Raw genomic sequence first — 20,385 nt, 5'->3', positions numbered from 1 at the left:
ACACCGATGGATCGAAATCTACGAATGGGGTCGGCGCTGGAGTTTATTCTACCAGTAACGCAATATCTGTCAAACTTGAAAACTTTTGTTCTGTATTCTCAGCTGAAGTTGCCGCTTTGTATATCGCTGTGGATTCAATTCCGAATGATGCTTTAAAGGAATTTGTCATATTTACTGATTCGGCTAGCGCACTGAAAGCATTGGAATCCGGTAGATCGACACATCCTTGGGTGATCGCACTCGACTCAAAAGACCTTTCAAAAATAACATTCTGTTGGGTCCCAGGACATAGTGGAATTACGGGTAATGAAGAAGCCGACAAATTAGCTGGAACTGGCCATGAACATGATTTCTGGAGAAGAGATATCCCCGGGGACGATTTAAAACGATGGATAGAAAATGTAGCGAAGCATTTCTGGGAATCATCTTGGAACCAAGAGAGAAATTTATTTCTAAGGAAAATCAAAGGGTCAACTTCGAGATGGCAAGATCGTGGCGAAAGAAATGAGCAGCGTGTACTTTCAAGAATGCGTGTGGGTCATACGAGACTAACCCACAGTCATTATACAGGACCAAACCAACGACCGGAATGTGAAACTTGCGGTTCCTATCTAACTATCGAACATATACTAGCGGAATGTCCAGTTTATGAGTCTCAACGTACAGCGAATAATCTGCCCGTCGGAGTGCGTAACATCCTGGGAAACGAAGAGGAGATCGAGAACAATTTGTTAGAGTTTTTGCGAGTAACAGAATTATTTAAGCTTATTTAATGTACCATTTTGTATCAATCTTATATTTTGTTATTATCCTTTCAAAAGAGGCGAATGAACTAATTATTTAAAGCCTCTATAAATAAATCAATCAATCAATCAATCAATTGGATTGGATGTGATATCGTCATTAACAACATAAATGTGTAAATCTTTTGCCTTTCAGTTTTTATTGAAAGAAACCGCGATCACTAACAGTTTATTCGTTATCTTCTTCTTCATCGTCGTTGGAGCTAATCCTGAAGTAGCGTAATTCGTACAGGTCCTTGTCATTGGAAACTACGCGGATCCAATCCCGAAGGCTGTTTTTCTTCAAATACTTCTTTGTCAAGTATTTCAAGTAACGTTTGGAATAGTGGATATCAGAGTTCGCGTAGACCTTCATCTTTTGACGCTCGAAGGTAACGTTGCCGCCTAGATTTCCAATTTTTCCGTTAACCTTAAAGCGCTCCTTTAGGTATTTCTCCTGGAAATGGAAAACAATTTATTATACACACAAACATTCCTCGCGGTTTTATTTGAGCGCTTGAAGGAGACGATATTGCACAATATGTTAATTTTCTTTTGATTTTTCATTTTCACTTCACACTCTACTATTATTACTATACAGTGTTCACAAAATGATGGCCTATGATTTAAATGAAATGTTAATTAAAATTTACACTGCAAAAATTTGAAAGAAGCTTATGGTATGGCAAGCCATATGTGAATGCGGTAAAATGTCTCGTCCATTCGTATAGGGGGAACTTGTCTATGGCCGGACAACATTCATTTCTCAACATACATTATTCTAATAATGGAAATTAAGTAAATAGCAGCCTAGTATGGTGTTTGAAATATCAAATATGGTGATCCAATCTATAAAGGTAAACCAATGATAGGCATCGTAATCTTTTGCCTGAGTAGTACGGAGAGGTTCGCCTAGTTTAGTGATTATAATATTTAAAAAATATATATTTTTGAAGTCAAAAATGTTTACAAAAAAGTGTGTTACCCTTAATCAAAAAGCATAACACTTTTTTCCTGATCTCACATTGTGCCACTAATCTAAGGATGCATTAAAGTGAGCATAAGGTCATATATTTTTTACTGAAAGACATGAACCCTGGCTGTAAATTCTAATTTATCGTGGAAACTTTCGAAATCAATTTAGATGATATGTTCTCTGTTTCGGTTTCAAAGGTACAGGTACTGGTGATGAATAAACCTATAGGTTTAAAATCCAAAAAAAAGGTACAGGTACAGTGTTTCGTTGTGGAAGATGTGAAAAAAATATTACTTGCTAATGTTGAGTGAGTAAATTTTATTCAGTTACATTGCATAATTTTTAATATTCCTTTTTTTCAACTCAGCGCATGGGGCGACAAGGAAACGAGCAGACGAAAATCAATCTTTGGACAACAATGGAACATCGGGAGTGAAATATCAAGGAACCTTCATCGATTTTGGTTTTGACGTATTAGTTTCTAATCCTTGCGCCGCATGATGTTATCGTGAAGAATATATTATTGCAATAATCACATAGATCGATGAATAAAATAGCATTTCGAATACTTGAAAGGGTTTCATCGAATGCATGGATAACCATAATTTTGTTTTAAATACCATGGCATAGTAAAATTGACCGTCATTCTGCCATAACGCACCATAACACGTTCATATGGTAATTTTAACAAATCTTTTGTTCAAGATAAACAAAAACGTACTCAAAAAATCCATCTGTTTTTATTTTAAAATTTTAGATTTAAAATGTTTTCGAAAAAAAAAAATCATTATTGCTTTATTTAATAGAGAGAGTGTATTTAAATTTTTTGGAACTCTATATCCTTAGCCAAGGCGTACATATTTCAAACTTATAATGACTAGCATCTTACATCTCACTACCAACCGCCCAGGAAGAGTGTAAATTGAGCAAAAATCTGCCAAATATATGGTAATGTTTGAATTTCCGACTAAAGAAAGATAACACAATGGAAATTCAAACAAAATATGAATAGATCCTTCCCCTGTAAAGCCAGCCAGAATATCCTTCTTGAATAATAAATTTGGTTCCATTTAATCAGTCAACGGTGTTTGGTATGTATATTGGTATATGCCATATTGTTTTATCAACCAATCGAAAAGTCAGGGGGCCATGAATAAGATAAAATGAAAAAAAAAATCATATCAAATCAACCTCTTTTGGTATTGAATCTCAGATATTGAGGTTATGCTACAAAACAATAAACAAAATATAGGTTTCCTACTGATTTTGGGAATTTAACGCTAGTTTCATGTTATATGAAATAATTATGCTTGTCGAAGGATGATAAGAAAGAGGGATTATAAATTTAAGAAAGACTTACGAAATCGGCAACATCCATAATATTGTCCTCGGCGATGTTGGTGCAGTCGACGCCGAAACGGAGGTGTTCCTTCTTTTTCTTCTGAACATTTTTCCCCCGCAGGGTTTGTTTCTTCGCCGACTTCACATCCTTAGATGTTGGTTTAGTTTTAACCGAACCGGCAGCTTTCTCCTGAAATAGAATGAACCGCAAATTTACTTTTCGGCGTAATCTAACACGTGGAAGCGACATCCGAAGATCCAAACATTCATTAACTAATATTTTTCAAGTGCATGCTCATGGTAGGGCAGTATATGGCATCCGAAGTTTGTATCATACACAATGGACAATTGTTGAATCCTGAGAACAGGCAACGTCAACGAAATATTAATAAAATAATTTACTAACCACTGGAGACATGATGTTATTTCGCGGACGATCAAACGAAAAAGAAATTTGATTTGTTTTCTTTGGTTGGCAACATTTACTTTTGACATTTCTGGTATAACATGATGATAGGACATATATTGCCATTTCACAAAAGATTGCACGCAATCTCACGGCATGGTTTCTTCACTGGACATAAGAGGTGCCAGGTGTCCTGATATTTTTTAGGAATTGTTTTGATTTTCTTAAGACCTTTCTGTGAGTTTTGAATAATTCTTTTAAAATGCCCTACAGAAAAATATCTAAGTTATAATTCAATTCGTAATTTAATAATGATCAAAATTGTAATAAATTCGCCTAACCCTTTTAACCGCACGCAGCAAAAAGATTTTTTTTATTTCAAAGGAAAGTGCTGCAAAAACAAAGGATTTTTACCTTTGATTTGGGGATAAATAAAAAATTATTTTGATTAAATGCATTTTCCTTTGTTTTAAAGAATTTTTCTTTTGAAAAATCTTTGATTCAAAATATAAATGCTTTGATACGAAAACCAGTTATTTTCTTTTGTTAGCTTTTTGAGCTCAAATTTAATTTAGATATATTCTTAACCTGCAGCCGAATTCCGGGCAAAAAATGTCGTGAAAGAAAAGAAATTATTGAAGACATTTTCAAAATTTTCTTGTCTTGGAATTCCGGTGAATTTAAAGAAGACATTTTTTGACGTTTAAAAAAGAAAACATAATTTTCAATCTCTTCGGATTTTTTTCGTTGCGAAATTTTCTTAGATTGACATTCCGGTCAATTCAAAGAAGACAATTTTTGACGTTTGAAATAGAAAACGAGATTTTTAATTTCTTCGGCATTTTTGCTTCGGAAATTTCAAAAGACATTTCTTTTCAGTGAGGTTTTTGTTTTTTTTTTTTTTTTTGTAATTCGTTTATTTGAAACGGCTCATACCTTGAGGCTTTAAGGAGCCAAACTCGTTTTGTTTTTTTACAATTGTTTGCTTAGGTCTAGATCACTTTTTTAACACTTTTTGAATTGAAGAGAATAAGAAATAGAAAGGGAAATATGAAAATAAAAAGAATTATAGACGGAGATCAATAGCTTTTAGGAAAAGGTATATTTCGAACATGTAGTCCAAGTCCAACACAGCTAACACATCCCTCACTGGAACGTCGGGTGGTTTTCCTCGGGCCCGAAGGGAGTCTATGAAATTCGTTCTAGCGACAAGATGGTCCTCACAAGACCAAACAATATGCTCTATGTCATGGTAACCTAGGCCACAACCGCATAAATTGCTGGCAGCAATATTTATACGATAGAGTACCGCATTCAAGGAATAATGATTGGACATGAGACGGGAAAATAAACGAATAAAATCCCGACTCAAGTCCAATCTATTAAACCAGGGTTTAAGGCTTACCTTTGGGATAATCGAGTGGAGCCACCGACCCTTCTCATCCTCGTACCATTTGCGCTGCCAGTTGACAAGAGAGTTTCTTCGAGCCAAGAAGTAGAATTCGTTAAAAACGATTTCACGCTGATAAATGTTGCCTTCCATCGCACCCACCTTTGCAAGGGAATCTGCCCTCTCATTGCCTAATATTGAGCAATGTGAGGGGACCCAGACGAAGGTGATGGTAAAGCAACGTCTTGATAAAGTAGTCAACGTATCGCGTATCTTCTCGAGGAAGTACGGCAGGTTTTTGTTAAATTATACGTTAATACCTATTAAAACTTTAAAATAATGGAGCAAATGATTGGATCATATTACTATGTAAAAAAAAAAAGTGGTATAAACGCCTAGAAAAAATCGAACTACTTCGGCATCGTCGTTATTTGAGAGATATTAGTAATCCATTTGATATTTCGGATGGAAATTTCGAAAAACTCTTTCGAATGCCAAAATGTTTGGCTAAGAAGTTTATTTACTTACTGGATCAACAATTGAACGCTATCCCATTAAAGGATGACACTTTCGAATGTACAACTATAACATATTTAATCATATCAACACATCCGATTGTTTACAAACACGTAACTTTCTAGATTCATTTTTCAAAACTTCCAATTATGCCTTCAACACTCAACGATATGTTTTTTTCATATTTAATTGCATGCACGATGAGCAAGATTTGAAGTATTTTATCTAACAATATTGAATATTGCTGTTATAAATAGTTTTCAGTATTACAAATATAATTTTATTCTAATTACCATGCTAAATATCGGGAAACATGGGAGAAACACGGTGCCAACAAAAAGTCGTTTTGAAAAGTCTCACCGAAAACAAACGTCAAAGACGTCTAGCGGTGAATAGGTGAACTATACTTTTTTCTTCTCTTACATTTGGTTTTTTTTTCTTTCTCTTTACTTTTTCGGAATCAGCCAAGAAGAAAAGACATTTTTTTGAAGAGAACGACAATTTTAGAATTTCTTTTCTAGAAGAGATTTTCGGAGATTTTCTTCAAGTACGAATTCGGCTGCTGAACTATAGTTTATAACTGACAGGCTCACGTACTCCTAACAATAAACATTAAACAGATATAGATTTAAAAACATTTATTCCTTGAACCATGTTTTCATTGATTCCAATCGGAAAAAATTTCTCCTGTTGTTTCGAAGTTCCTAGTGATAATTTTCGAAAACAAATGAAAACACCACTGAAGCTTTTTTCATTCAAGAGCACTGTGATGAGAATTAAACAAAGGACTGCAAAAGGACCGTACCCAGGGGGGTGACAATCTGTTTCTTCTTGCGAACAAGAATCTTTTTCTTTTTTCTATTCATCGGGAGAAACGTTTATGGTGTTTTCCTCTCAAAGCAGTACAGAGTTGAAAAATTTCAACCAATGAGGAACCAGAATGATGGTTGTGTTAGTGTGCAATCATTCATAATTCTCTAGGATTTGACGTCTAGTCCGGTTCCTTGACAGGAAAATGTCAGGTTTGTTATGGGCCCACAAAATCGTGGGCCCGTAATTTCGATGGTTGTCAAAAGGTGTGTTCAACGAAACCCAATCGAAATCAATTGAAATGGATTGACAGTTGATCAGCTGTTTTTCCAATTGACTTCGATCGATTTCTATTAGGCTGTTGATTGAACAGCCATACACTAATACTAACGCACTGGCGCAGTGTTTTCAGATGTAATTTTCTTTATCAGCTTCGTTGAGAATTCGAAAAGGCGGTTTACTCAAGGCAAATTGTAATGAATCCATCATTTTGGCCATATCTCAATAGCAATTCTTTCCCGTATACAAGCTGTCCGAAAAATTTCAGATTAGAAAGTTTGTTGTTCGACTCGAACTATATTAGAATACTAAAAAGGAATTTGTTTAGAATAATGAGCAATTTTGAGGGAAAAGAAAAGCACAAAAGCGAAAAATTGCTGCTATAGGAAAATAATTATTATTTTTAAAACATACAATCATGATATTATGAAATAAAATACAGAGGATCGATAAATTTTATATTTTATTTGACATTTTATCGTATTTCACAACATAGACCAAATTTCACTTCCTATTTATTTACATAGTAGTCACATAGTTGGTCACTTCTTATTTGATTCACGCAGAAAAAGAAAGGGGGTTGGTTTCAACAAAACGTTTTTTTATTTTATTTTACAATATCGATGCAAATTTTTCGATACGTTTCACTAAAAAAATCGATCGAAAATAATAATAAAATTTTGTAATTTTTACACACTCATTTTTTATTACTTACATATAAAATTTGATTTAATTCGAAATATAAAATCGGTTCATTTCAATAAACGTGTAGTTGGCCGAAAAATTAAAAACAAAAGAAAAAAAAAGAAAATAAGCGGGAAAGATGAACAAATTTTCTCATCCGAACGGCTTATTCGTCGGTGCGGCTGGACCCCTCCGGATTTGTTCCACAACTCACAGGTTTGTATCATAAATTCAAGTATGGGTGAGGTACTTATTTTTATTATTTTTATGTTCAGGGACCGATCGAAGTCGAAACAATATTCGAAGCTGGTTCAGGAAGGAAATGGGACGAAGTATGAGCGAAGTAAGGCTTTCCATTATCCCCCAAAGCAACAGCTATTAGCGGTAATATAGATTGACCATGATGTGTAAAAAGGGAAACGATGACTTTCCCAATGATAAAAAGCATTTTGCATCAAATAAATGAGGCATAAAACAATTAATTGTACCCGAATTCAATTAATCCGAAAATCAATAACCATTTTGCTTTCTTTTGAATTTAAACAAAAATGAACTCAAATCATAAAATATGATTAATTTTTAACCCCACTCATTTTTTAATTTTAAGCTTTAAAGTTTTTGTGTGTTTTACCCAAAATTATTTTATTATTTTGACAAGTATGATAGATCATTTTCAAAAAGGGGGTATTTCGTTTTCAATCAAACGATAATTTCAAATCAAATCGATACTTTTATTCAATGTGGCCAAAAATATATTTGTGCTTTTTCCCAACCAAAAATTTTATTATTTTCGTTCGAAATCTTATTGTTTCTAAAATAAATTTTTCTGCGTGTTATTATAATAATCCAAGACCGACAGACAGATGTATTGTGAAAATGGAGTCCTAACAGAACAGCACAGAACAGCGACGCCACATCGACCGACATCTCTTTGAGCACCACGGACCAGCACGACTAGCACAGCACCACCGACTCAGGATACCTGGCACAGCCCAAGCAACCAAAAGTCGCGTTTTTACTTAACTCCGAACTCCGAAGTTCACATTTGGCTGAAAAAATGTTTTACGGGAACTTCAGGTGACTCTTGTCGCGTAAAAGTTACTCAGGAACTTCCATCGCCCTTTGAAAGGTTAAACTATCGATAACAGAACTTCTAGGCGCTTTCAATGGAACTTCTTTCAAGAAGGTCGATAACGTTCGCGTAACATTCCAAAACGCACCATTATGATACTTGAAGGTGTTTTAAAGAACCTATATGGGAAATCTAAGCGACATGTCAAAAATGTTTTTCAAGAAGGTCGATAACGTTCGCGTAACATTCTAAAGCGCACCATTAAGATACTTGAAGGTGTTTTAAAGAACCTATATCGGAATTCTAAGCGACATGTCATAAATGTTTTTCAAGAAGGTCGATAACGTTCGCGTAACATTCTAAGGCGCACCATTAAGATACATGAAGGTGTTTTAAAGAACCTATATGGGAATTCTAAGCGACATGTCAAAAATGTCTGTCAATTTTTTGTCATGGTATTTGTTTTGTTTATATCTGTACTGATATTTACAAATGGAATTCAAGATTTTTTCGAATTTTTCTTGTAAATGTTAAATAAGATATTCGAATAAATTTTGATGATGCGAATTTTTGTTTTGATTCATATTGTGTACTGAAAGTCCTTTGAACGAAATAAGGTACCTTCTATTGACCAACCCACTCAATCATCTCAAATGACATTAAGTTTAAATACTAATCATTACAGTGGCAATTAGCTATTGATGGATTGGTCGAGAGGCTGGTGAGTTTCATTGCAACCTAGAGAGCAGCGGTTCAATTCTCTAGGCGTGTAAGCAGCTTTTGTAATCAAAACAATATAATCAAAATCAATGAGATAGACCATGATAGACCGGCAACCTAGCAATCTGACATGTGGTTGTCAGAGCAATCTGTCACTCGGATTTTTTTTTCGGCGCGTAGAAGTTTCTTGACATTCTCTTAGAAGCTGAATAGCGTTCTCTACAGCCACCTAAACGAACTTGAAAGTAGCTTTAAGAACTTAAATTTTGGGCTGATTAGCATTCTCTTCAGACACAAACGAGAGCTGATTAAGCTTCTATGGAACCTTTTTAAGGGAATTCTGGTTGCTTGGGAGCCCCACAGATCCAGCATGTCTGACACCACCAGACCAGCGCGTCTAGCACAGCACCACCAATCCAGAATACCTGGCACAGCCATACCGACTCAGAATGACTGGCACAACACCACCGATCCAGCATGGCTGACATAGCACCACCGATCAGCACCACTGACTCCGCACGACTAGCACTGCACCACTGACTCAGCACACGACAGGAAACACCGCACCGAATGACACCGCTTTCATTTCTTCTAATATTTTTTTCACAACAAACCAAATCTGCTGTTTTTGACAGCAAACAAATACATATGTGTTAGTGCGATGGAAATCGATCGAAACGAATCCTGCTTCCTAGCTTGATCGGTTTTGACTGGTTTCGATCGATTTCGATTGGCTTCATTGAACGTCAATTGGATTAGTTTCGACCAAAACATTGGCTGAGTGAACATCCATTTACCAATCGAAATCGATTGAAACCAATTGCAATTGCCTGTTGAACAGGCTTAAAATCAATGACAAAGGATAGGGCTGTCACCCCCCTGACCGTACCGGCTTTTTGGAACCAAAAGATCAGTTCCCATTCGATTTCAATGGCATTGTGGAACCAAATATCAGTTCGGAAATTTGCTTCTCTTACAGCCCTTGGGATTTAACGTGATTAAACTATTGGCGTTTTCCTTATTCATTATCCACCGGCACGGAGGCAGTTGCAAACTTCATTTAAACATTACAAAATCGTAGTCATCGGCCTCTTACATTTGTGATTCCCGATAACAATTATTTAGAACTTGCACACAAGAAAATATCATCCGTGTGCTTTTGAAAAGTAGGGTTAAATTTGCCCTACCCTGGGATCTATTTCTTATAGGGTGTTGAATAAAATGTCACACTTGACAGGTCATCACTTAATGATAAAATCACGAGAGGAATCGCAAACCTTAAGCGAACGAAATAATTTTAAGTTAAGCGATATTCAATAACTGTGCTATATTAATGCGTTAGTTCTATTATACAGAGGTAAAGGTAGGTTAAATTTTCAATTTTTTTCTCAATGTTTTCGTTAAAAATTAACTAGTGCCCACGGAGAGACTAGCACACTTTTTTCCGTAGAACTTGTGACTATCGATTTTTTTGGTTTCTCAACCTTCTGTATCTTTCATAGAAGGCTATCGTTTATAAATGAAATAACAATAAAGAATTAAGACACAATGTTGAGTCGTGCAGCACGACGAATAATCTTTGTTACGTGTTAAAAAAAATGTTGCATATGTGCCTTATTTGTAGACATTGTTTTATTATATAAATCACAATTTTGTTGAGAAAACCCAAGGATAGTTTGCAAATAATAAAAAAAAACATTCATACACAACACCAACAATTTATAATTTTAAATGCATATTTTCATCATTCAATGTTCGCCTAACGTGTAATATTTACATTTCTTTTGCTGCAGGAATATTCATAAATTTATTTTCGATTTATTCTAGAATCAGCTAGAACACAAAAATGCCTATTGTAAAGAAAAGCACTCAAGGATCTAACTCCACCACAGCTAAAATAATAGCTCGCGTCAAAAAACTTCAATCGATTAACAATATAAATGAAAATAACAGTTTGAGCAAACTGGATCAAAAACAACAAAGAAATGCTTTTTTGGAAACATTGACTAAAGAACAACTCAAAGCCGAATGTCGCAAACGGGGACAAAAAACAAGTGGCAACAAAATCGAATTGGTACTTATTGTTCATTTTATACTCGTATTCAAATGTTTGTAGTTTTTCTTATGTGTGATTTAGTAGTGCACTCTTTTGTAGCAGTCATGTTGATCAACTTACATAACGTTTACATGAAAGGATTGTTGTATTTTGCTCTGTTATAGAATTTAAGATATTTTTCGCCTCCTACTAAAAAGTTGCTAAGCATTAGAAGGTTAAGTAAGCCATTGAACTAGTTGTTGATTTGCATTATGCCACGAATATAAATACAGCAATCGACACTTAGCATACAGTTTAGAATTCAATGTTACGCTTGTTTGTTCCTTTTAAGCATTTATTTTTTTGTGTGTTTTCAGTTTTGACCTTTCTGATCCTCTTTCCTAATAAAGCTTTTTTGTTTGATCAAAATAGTATTGCTTTAGTAGTTCATATTTTAACATTAATTTCGTAGATTCAGAACGCTTTATATTATATTGTAAAATGCGTTGGTTCCTACAGTGCGCTGTTTTTCTCTTACCTCCTTAAGAAAAATATGTTTGAATGTTCCAAGAACTTCAATAACTACGTTTAAACATATAAGACAATAACCATTACTATTTTCTATGCTCAACAACTCAACTAGTTCGTATTATTTTAATAAAAAAAAAACCAACATTTTTATTACGGAACATTTTAATTTTTTGACTCTTTCAATGTACACAGATTCACTTGTATTATGATCAAAGAAGTGATTTGGCAGACAACGATTTGATTATCAACTGAATCATAATAAAAAATATTATTGTTGTTCGTGTGATGATAAGCTGATTCAAAGCAAGCGTTTACTATCCATTCAACCCTCTACAATTTGCAATACTCACAGGAACATATCAATTGAAGTCGTGTTGATTCAATAGTATTTTTCTTCGTTTTGCGTATCGACTAGATGTGAAAGATTAAACTATTCTATTTTAGATCCATTCAACAGATTTCTGAAAGGTAGTAAAATCTCATGATTTAGTACATTGGAAAAAATCTTCGATATTTTTGATAATGTTACTGAATGTTTACGACCGATAGCAAACAACTAATAGTGATTCCAGAATTAAGTATATGTATCTTATCTTTGTCTCTTGAACATTACGAATCTCGATGTTCCAATAACTTATCATGAGTTTGGCAATACAGGAAACTTGATTATTCACGAGAATAGATAAAACGAACACACAAATATAGGATCTCAGTGGAACTTCATGTTTCTTTAAAGAGATCTAAATTCTAATTAAGACTAAAGCGTTCATCTTTTAAGGATATAATGGCTAGCATCTTACTAATGCTAACACCACCAGCCCGCAGAAAGAGTACTATACTAAAGAGTAAGCCGTGACCGAGACTCGATCTCATGACCTCTGGCTTAGATGAACGCTATCCTCTAGGCCACGGTCGGCGGCTAATGATAAGCTAGATAAGCTTATGAAACCGCGAAATAAATGGAACAATTGAATAAATATAGATATACTCCACTTTTTGGCAAGGATTTTAAACCTGTCTGGTTTATTCATCCCGTTATTTTTTTAAGCTAAATCACCTCAAATTCCGTATTTTGAATCTGAACTCTGAATCTAAATTCTGGAATTGAATCCTGAATCTCACTTTCAATGTGAATTATGAATCTGAAACCTGAATCTTAATTGGAAAATGAATTCTGTTATTGTGTTCTGAATCTGAATTCTGAATCAAAATCTGAATTTAGAAATCTGAATTTAGAATCTGAACTGTAAATCTTAACTCTGAATCTGAATTCTGAATCTAATTTCTGAGTATGAATTCTAAATATGTTTGTTTTTCTTTTATTTGGAGTTTTAAGCCTCTTGAGTTTATTCATCCCATTAATTAAATATGAATTCTGGAGCTGTCTTAAATTCTGTCATTCAGAAATCTGAATCCAGAATCTGAGATGTAAATGCTGAACCTTAATGCAGAATCCGAATTCTGAATCTGAATTCGAAATTTGAATTCTGGATTTAAAGTCCGAATCAAACTTTGGATCTGAATTCTGAATCAAACTTTGAAGCTGAATTCTGAATTTAGAATTTGTATTCCGATTTTTAATTCTGAATTCTGAACTCTGAATTTGAATTTTGAATGTGAAATCTGATTATGATATCTGAATCTGTATTCTATGTTTAGTTCGATTTCTGGATTAAGAATATAATTCAGAATGTGAATTCTGAATCTGGAATCTAAATCTGAATTCTTATTCTGAATTCTAAGATTTGTAATTCAGAACCTAATTATGAATCTTAGATTTGAATCATAATTATGAGATGAATTTTAAATGAGTAAAATGTTTGTTTTTCAATTACCTACAAGTTTTTCTATGTAGTATGTATCTCTTTTTTCTTTTGGTAAATTTAGGAACTGAACTGGAATACAAAAAAAAAAGATTAAATTGTTTACTGTTTCGCTAGTGCTGTATTTGCACTCGTTAATAGTATTTTTAACAATTAAAAGTTTAGTTTGTGCATGATATATCTATGTTTCTTCTTCAAAAAATTTTTGGTTCTCCATGAAATTTCTTCACTCGTGTTCTTCCACAGTTGCAGAGATTGGGGTACAGAATGCGTCGTTCAAATGAAGAATCACGAAACAATGACAGCGAAGCTGAGCTGAACGGCATAGACAATTCTCAACAATCGAATAGAGCTGTTACCTCAAATGATAAAAGAAACCAGACAAAAACGAATACGCTTGTGCTGTGGAAATCTCCTTTGAAAACACTAAAGTATGCCGTGCTCGAGCTGTGGTTCTTATTGCAGTCTTACGGAAGAAGGTAATTTTTTATTTGTGCACTAAGAGACACCCCCATACCGATTTACATTTGAATTGAGGAGATTCCACACTAATATGCTATATATATATTTTTTTAATTTCAGTTTACTAAAACATAAGCGTTTGCTGATAAGCTCGGTATTCCTGCTATTTGTGTTATTGGTTCTATGCTTCATACCGGGTAAACATCAAACTCTGCTGCAATTAGTAAAGACAAAGGGTTTTTTCGTTGTTTACTGGATTGGGTTGGGAGTTCTATCCTCGGTTGGACTTGGCACTGGATTGCACACATTTTTATTGTATCTCGGTCCCCACATAGCCAGCGTGACGCTAGCAGCCTATGAATGCAATTCTCTTGATTTCCCGGAGCCGCCATATCCTGATGAGTACGAGTGGTTTATAATATTAAACTATCGTTGAGCATGACAGAGTGTACTGGTACATCAATTTCTTGCAGTATTGAGTTTGTCAATACCTACTTATCAAAATTGTTAATATGAAAGATCACAAAACAGTCAAAAAGCATTGAATTAAATTTTATGTCAAGATCACTCGAAATGCTTAATGTACATGAAAAAGCTCAAAATATCAATCAAATTTATGTACGTAAAATATTGATCACAAATCAGTACACTCATGCATTTCAGCGTTAGACAAATCAGTCCTTACAGTCCTTACAATTTTCATTTGAAATTTTCAGAATTATCTGCCCTGAAAATGTAAAATCTACGATAGTGCCAACGATGTGGAGCATCATGTCCAAAGTACGGTTAGAAGCGTTTCTTTGGGGTGCTGGAACTGCTCTTGGAGAGCTGCCACCTTATTTCATGGCGAGAGCTTCAAGATTATCCGGAACAGAAAACGATGAGCTCGAAAACCTTCAAGAATTCGAAGAACTTCAAAAACGCAAAGCACATGGTGAAAAGCTGAGCCTGTTTGAACGCGGAAAGTTAGCAATGGAAAAATTTGTGGAAAAAGTAGGATTCCTGGGTATTCTCCTGTGTGCGAGTGTAAGTTGTGATAAAAAACTTTATTTCCTAATTTCAAATCAGGTGTCACACAAGTTTCAACGCATTCATAAATTAGATCACGCTGTGTAACTTGTTAAAATGTAGATGGAATAAGTACCTATACTTAATTTAAATATTATTTATGATCTTTATTTTCAGATTCCCAACCCTCTATTCGACCTTGCTGGCATAACCTGTGGGCATTTCCTAGTTCCATTTTGGACATTCTTCGGAGCAACAATGATCGGAAAAGCTGTAATTAAAATGCACATTCAAAAAATCTTCGTGATAATAGCATTTAATGAAAATCTCGTTGACACCGCTGTTGATATGATAGTCCATTTGCCGGTAGTTGGTAAAACGCTACAAGGGCCATTGAAAGCCTTTTTACAAAACCAAAAAGACAAATTACATAGGGAATCTCCGAAGATTCCCAACTCTCAGAATGTTATTCAAAATTTGTTTGAATATTTCGTCATATGTATGTTTTTCTTCTTTTTCGTTTCTATTATCAATTCTCTTGCTCAAAGTCACCAGAATAAATTAGTGAATACCAAAAAACATAGCAAAAAATCGTAAAGGTTATGCAAGTCTCTTCAAAGTTTCCTAAAAAGTGTAAATAATGCGTATGCCAATAATTAAAATATAGTTTGATTTTAAGATAGTAGATCTTGCGTGTCAGTAAATACAATAAAAAGAAAAGCCATTGAACCATGTTGGCGTGTGAGTGAATAGCATAGGCCGTAGGATTTCAACAATCGAAAGTAGAATTCAGATTTTAAATTTAATTGCCACATTTCAAGTCAATTTTAATATTTTACATTTTTATTTTATTTTTTTTTATTCAGACTGTATTCTGAAATATTACCTTCGAACATCGGATTGAAAATCTCAGTAACAGAACCAGAGACCAAGATCTCTGGATTAAGATTAGTATAAATTTAGATTTGCATTTCCATGATCCAGATTGAGATCAAATGGATTTTGTATAAGTCAGATGTCAGGCTTTAATTTCAGATTTAAAACTCAGTTCTGTTGATTTCACAAGTTCAAATTTCGAATATTGTATTTCAGTTTGAATTTTAATAATATTTCAAAATCAATGAATTTAATGTTATTTTTGACTTTATATATAACAGTTGCATCGCAATTTGAGTAATTTTTTTTCAAATCAAATATACGCCTTGTCAAACTTACAATGTGTTAATTGATTGTCCCGATAATTCCTTGTTCTATCCTTAACGTAAAAAAGCTTAATCGATAACCGGAAACCAAATTCAAGAACAACATTTTTCTACCCTAGGTTCAGTTCAAATTTCATTGGTGCTAGAATTTTATCCGAAAAGACATTTTTCCTTAAATGCTTGCAAAAGTCTGGACAGTTAGCAGTTTTGAAGTTAAAGTAGGCGTTGACTTGCTAACTAACTGAGGGATGAAAAAGTATTTAAAAAATTAAGAATCAATATCGAATCCAGTTGAGAATAACCATAGAGGTGTACAAAATTGTAAAGTGTGCTGTTGCAAAAAATAGAAATATGGGAAGACATGAATCAGCTACAGAATTTTCGCTTGCATTAAGTTTCGGCATCAAAAAAGCATTGCTTCCAAGGAATATTTATAGAAGGTAGTGACAAGGCAGCCCTGCTTCAGTATTTGTAAAGACTGCAACGTCACAATCACGAAAAATTTAATAATTTACTAAGAAAGCTGCATTTTTCGTTCATAATTCAAAGAATCTGCTGGAGATTTTCTACTTTGAAAACATGCTATTCTAGAAGGATTCTTGTTCTCCAAAATCGGTAAAAAAAGAGTTGGTTTTACGAGTTTTTTTTCTATAAAATAGACCATCGAAGTTCGAAAAAAATATTGGATTTTCCCATCTCAAATTTGCAAAACTTTAAAATCAGTTCAAAGTCTTCCATGAAAATGTTCAAGTCAGTGCAGATTTAGTTCCTATTTCGAAAAAGTAATCAAAACTTTTTTCTTTAACAAAACCACAATCTTCTATTGGCATTTTAGTAAACCGAGTAAACAATCATTTATTGATGTTGACTGTTGTGCATTAGAGTTGTATATGGTAAACCGGTTGGATAAAAATCAAGACAATCTGTTGGATACTCTATAATCCCCAGTTAGATCTTTTTAAGGCTGAATTTTTCTTCATATTTGCACATTTTACACAGTAAACGAAAATTACCGAGTTCGGTAATTTTTTTTACCGAAGTCCTAACATGTGTAAATCGTTAAACTGTTCGGTAATTTTTTTGGTTAAAAATAAACGAACATCGGTAAATCGATTCATTATTTACCGATGTTCGTTTATTTTTTACCAAAAAAATTACCGAACAGTTTAACGATTTACACATGTTAGGATTTCGGTAAAAAAAATTACCGAACTCGGTTATTTTCGTTTACTGTGTAGTTTAAGAATGACTTTTCATTTATAAATAAAATAGGAAAAAAAACATAATACCATGGTTGGCCTTGTCGTAGTAATATCTGCAATGCATTGTTAACTATATCAGATATTATGCAAGTCTTTCATATTCCAGGATGCTTACCAGGAGAATTCGTTAAAGGCGGAGTGGAGTGTTTCATTGGAAGGTCCAGTAGTTGCTCGATGAAACTCGGAATGTACGCTCATGAAAACCTGTTACATTACCTCACGTTGATCTCATTTCTTCGATTTCTTATGTTTCTCTAGAACTTTCCCATCATATTCATTACTGCAAAGGAATAAAAAAATGTACATAATGCATGCATATAATGAATACCGTCAAAGCTGGGGCATCATGCAACACGAACTATATGGCATCTAACGCATGTAAGTATGTACACCTAGGTCTTTTTTTACACTGATATACGTACCGCGTAAAAAAAAACCGTGTAAAAAAAAACCGTGCTAATTCCCGAAAACCGTGTAAAAAAAAAACCGTGCTAATTGCGGAAAACCGTGTAAAAAAGAACTTTAAATTTATGCAGCTTTGAAACTTGAAACAATAAGACATGTAACTAGACACTTTGGACCTTAGACATGACACCTGAGACATAAGATTTGAGACCTGAAACTTGAGACTTTATACTTAAGACATGAGACCTGAGATCTGAGACTTGCGAACCTTAGACTTGAGACCTGACAATTGAGACATGAGACCTGAGAACTGATACGTGAGACCTGAGACTTTCGACATGACACCTGAGACCTGAGACCTGAGACCTAAGACCTAAGACCTGAGACCTGAGACCTGAGACCTGAGATCTGTGATCTGAGACCTGAGACCTAAAACTTGAGACTTGAGACCTGAGACCTGAGACCTGAGACCTGAGACCTGAGACCTAAGACCTGAGACCTGAGACCTGAGACATTAGACCTGAGACCTGAGACACAAAACATGAGACCTGAGACATTAGACATGAGACATGAGACATGAGACATGAGACATGAGACATGAGACATGAGACATAAGACATGAGACATGAGACATGAGACATGAGACATGAGACATGAGACATGAGACATAAGACATTAGGCATTAGACATGAGACATTGGACATTAGACATGAGGAATGAGACATGAGACATGAGACATGAGACATGAGACATGAGACATGAGACATGAGACATGAGACATGAGACATGAGACATGAGACATGAGACATGAGACATGAGACATGAGACATGAGACATGAGACATGAGACATGAGACATGAGACATGAGACATGAGACATGAGACATGAGACATGAGACATGAGACATGAGACATGAGACTCGAGACTTGAGACCTGAGACCTGAGACATGAGACAAGATACATGAGACATGAGACATTAGACATTAGACATTAGACATTAGACATTAGACATGAGACATGAGACATGAGACATGAGACATGAGACATGAGACTTGAAACATGAGACCTGAGACATGAGACATTAGACATTAGACATTAGACATGAGACATGAGACCTGAGACATTAGACCTGAGACATTAGACATGAGACTTGAGACATGAGACATTAGACATTAGACATGAGACATGAGACATTAGACATTAAACATGAGACATTAGACATTAGACATGAGACATGAGACATGAGAAATGAGTCATGGGTCTCAGGTCTCAAGTCTCAAGTCTCCGGTCTCAGATCTAATGTCTCATGTCTCATGTCTCATGTCTAATGTCTAATGTCTCATGTCTCATGTCTCAGGTCTAATGTCTCATGTCTCAAGTCTAATGTCTAATGTCTAATGTCTCATGTCTCATGTCTCATGTCTCATGTCTCAGGTCTCAGGTCTTATGTCTCATGTCCTATGTCTCAGGTCTCATGTCTCAGGTCTCATGTCTCAGGTCTCAGGTCTCAGGTCTCAGGTCTCAGGTCTCAGGTCTCAGGTCTAATGTCTCAGGTCTAATGTCTCAGGTCTAATGTATAATGTCTCAGGTCTCATGTCTCATGTCTCATGTCTCATGTCTCATGTCTCATGTCTAATGTCTAATGTCTAATGTCTCATGTCTCATGTCTCATGTCTCAGGTCTCATGTCTCAGGTCTCATGTCTCAGGTCTCATGTCTCATGTCTCGGATCTCATGTCTCATGTCTCATGTCTAATGTCTCAGGTCTAATGTCTCATGTCTCAGGTCTCAGGTCTCATGTCTCAGGTCTCATGTCTCAGGTCTCTGGTCTCATGTCTCATGTCTAATGTCTCAGGTCTAATGTCTCATGTCGCATGTCTCATGTCTCATGTCTCAGGTCTAATGTCTCATGTCTCATGTCTCAGGTCTCAGGTCTCAGGTCTCAGGTCTCAAGTCTCAGGTCTCAGGTCTAAAGTCTCATGTCTCGTGCCTCGTGTCTGAGGTCTCAGGTCTCATATTTCAGGTCTCATGTCTCAGGTCTGATGTCTCAAGCCTCAGGTCTCAGGTCTCATGTCTCATGGCTTATGTCTTATGTCTCGTGTCTGAGATCTCAAGCCTCATATTTCAAGTCTAATGTCTCAGGTCTCAGGTCTCAGGTCTCAGGTCTCAGGTCTCAGGTCTCAGGTCTCAAGTCTCATGTCTCAGGTCTCAGGGGTCTCATGTTTCACGTTCTTAGTCTCAGAGCTAAGATTTTCCCAACTTCAAAAAGATTCGGAGTGTTTTCCTTTGAAAAGGAAAATTTTCTCTCAAAAACCGTGTTAATTCGCGAAAACCGTGTAAAAAAAAACCGTGTTAATTCCCGAAAACCGTGTAAAAAAAGCCGTGTAAAAAAAAACCGTGTAAAAAAAAACCGCGTAAAAAAAAACCTAGGTGTATGTCTACAGGTAATCAAACGGCCTTTACATGAAAAGTTTTGAGGTTGATTGACGTACTTAGAAAAAATGTTAGTTTGGTCAGTAATTTGAAAAGTCAGTAAATTATGAAAATCAGCGTTCTGTGAGTCAACTTCCAAACGGACGCGCTAATATCAACTACGCGTGAAGCAAAATTATCATATTCCAGCATGTGGAAACGACGTTGACAAGGCGTTATTTCGATTTGAATTTTATTCGTATTTTCTTA

At 35.1% G+C, this 20,385-nt stretch overlaps 2 protein-coding genes across 5 annotated transcripts; one reads left to right on the top strand and one right to left on the bottom strand.

Moving 5' to 3' along the window:
- Positions 1–920: 920 nt before the first annotated feature.
- LOC129744943 (60S ribosomal protein L22-like) lies at positions 921–3,638 on the bottom strand. The gene is made up of 3 exons (XM_055737731.1): positions 3,506–3,638; positions 3,119–3,289; positions 921–1,239 (listed from the first exon to the last, which is right to left on the bottom strand). Exons 1-3 carry the CDS (start codon positions 3,629–3,631, stop codon positions 973–975), a joined length of 564 nt encoding a protein of 187 aa, XP_055593706.1. The 5' UTR covers positions 3,632–3,638; the 3' UTR covers positions 921–972.
- A 6,553-nt stretch (positions 3,639–10,191) lies between these two features.
- LOC129744924 (vacuole membrane protein 1-like) lies at positions 10,192–15,520 on the top strand. Of its 4 annotated transcripts, none has more exons than XM_055737682.1 (6): positions 10,192–10,339; positions 10,804–11,050; positions 13,612–13,844; positions 13,948–14,229; positions 14,544–14,853; positions 15,013–15,520. In XM_055737682.1, exons 2-6 carry the CDS (start codon positions 10,823–10,825, stop codon positions 15,430–15,432), a joined length of 1,473 nt encoding a protein of 490 aa, XP_055593657.1. In that variant the 5' UTR covers positions 10,192–10,339; positions 10,804–10,822; the 3' UTR covers positions 15,433–15,520. The 4 variants fall into 4 exon arrangements, with proteins under 4 accessions (XP_055593657.1, XP_055593659.1, XP_055593658.1 ...); XM_055737683.1 differs by having other exon boundaries at positions 10,200–10,333; XM_055737684.1 differs by lacking the exon at positions 10,804–11,050.
- Positions 15,521–20,385: the final 4,865 nt, after the last annotated feature.

Source organism: Uranotaenia lowii, chromosome 2 (assembly GCF_029784155.1).
Source record: "Uranotaenia lowii strain MFRU-FL chromosome 2, ASM2978415v1, whole genome shotgun sequence".
NCBI lineage: Eukaryota > Metazoa > Arthropoda > Insecta > Diptera > Culicidae > Uranotaenia > Uranotaenia lowii.
The sequence above is the reverse complement of the archived record's forward strand: the minus strand, read 5'-3'. Positions and strand labels throughout refer to the sequence as shown.

Bases quoted from the DNA above. Each gene is read 5' to 3' on its own strand.
- LOC129744943 (XM_055737731.1), bottom strand. From the start codon at position 3,631: ATGGCAATATATGTCCTATCATCATGTTATACCAGAAATGTCAAAAGT. The intron at 3,290-3,505 runs GTTAGTAAATTA...ATTCTATTTCAG, and splicing joins ATAACATCATGTCTCCAGTG to GAGAAAGCTGCCGGTTCGGT. The intron at 1,240-3,118 runs GTAAGTCTTTCT...TTCCATTTCCAG, and splicing joins TTATGGATGTTGCCGATTTC to GAGAAATACCTAAAGGAGCG.
- LOC129744924 (XM_055737682.1), top strand. From the start codon at position 10,823: ATGCCTATTGTAAAGAAAAGCACTCAAGGATCTAACTCCACCACAGCT. The intron at 13,845-13,947 runs GTAATTTTTTAT...TTTTAATTTCAG, and splicing joins TTGCAGTCTTACGGAAGAAG to TTTACTAAAACATAAGCGTT. The intron at 14,854-15,012 runs GTAAGTTGTGAT...CTTTATTTTCAG, and splicing joins GTATTCTCCTGTGTGCGAGT to ATTCCCAACCCTCTATTCGA.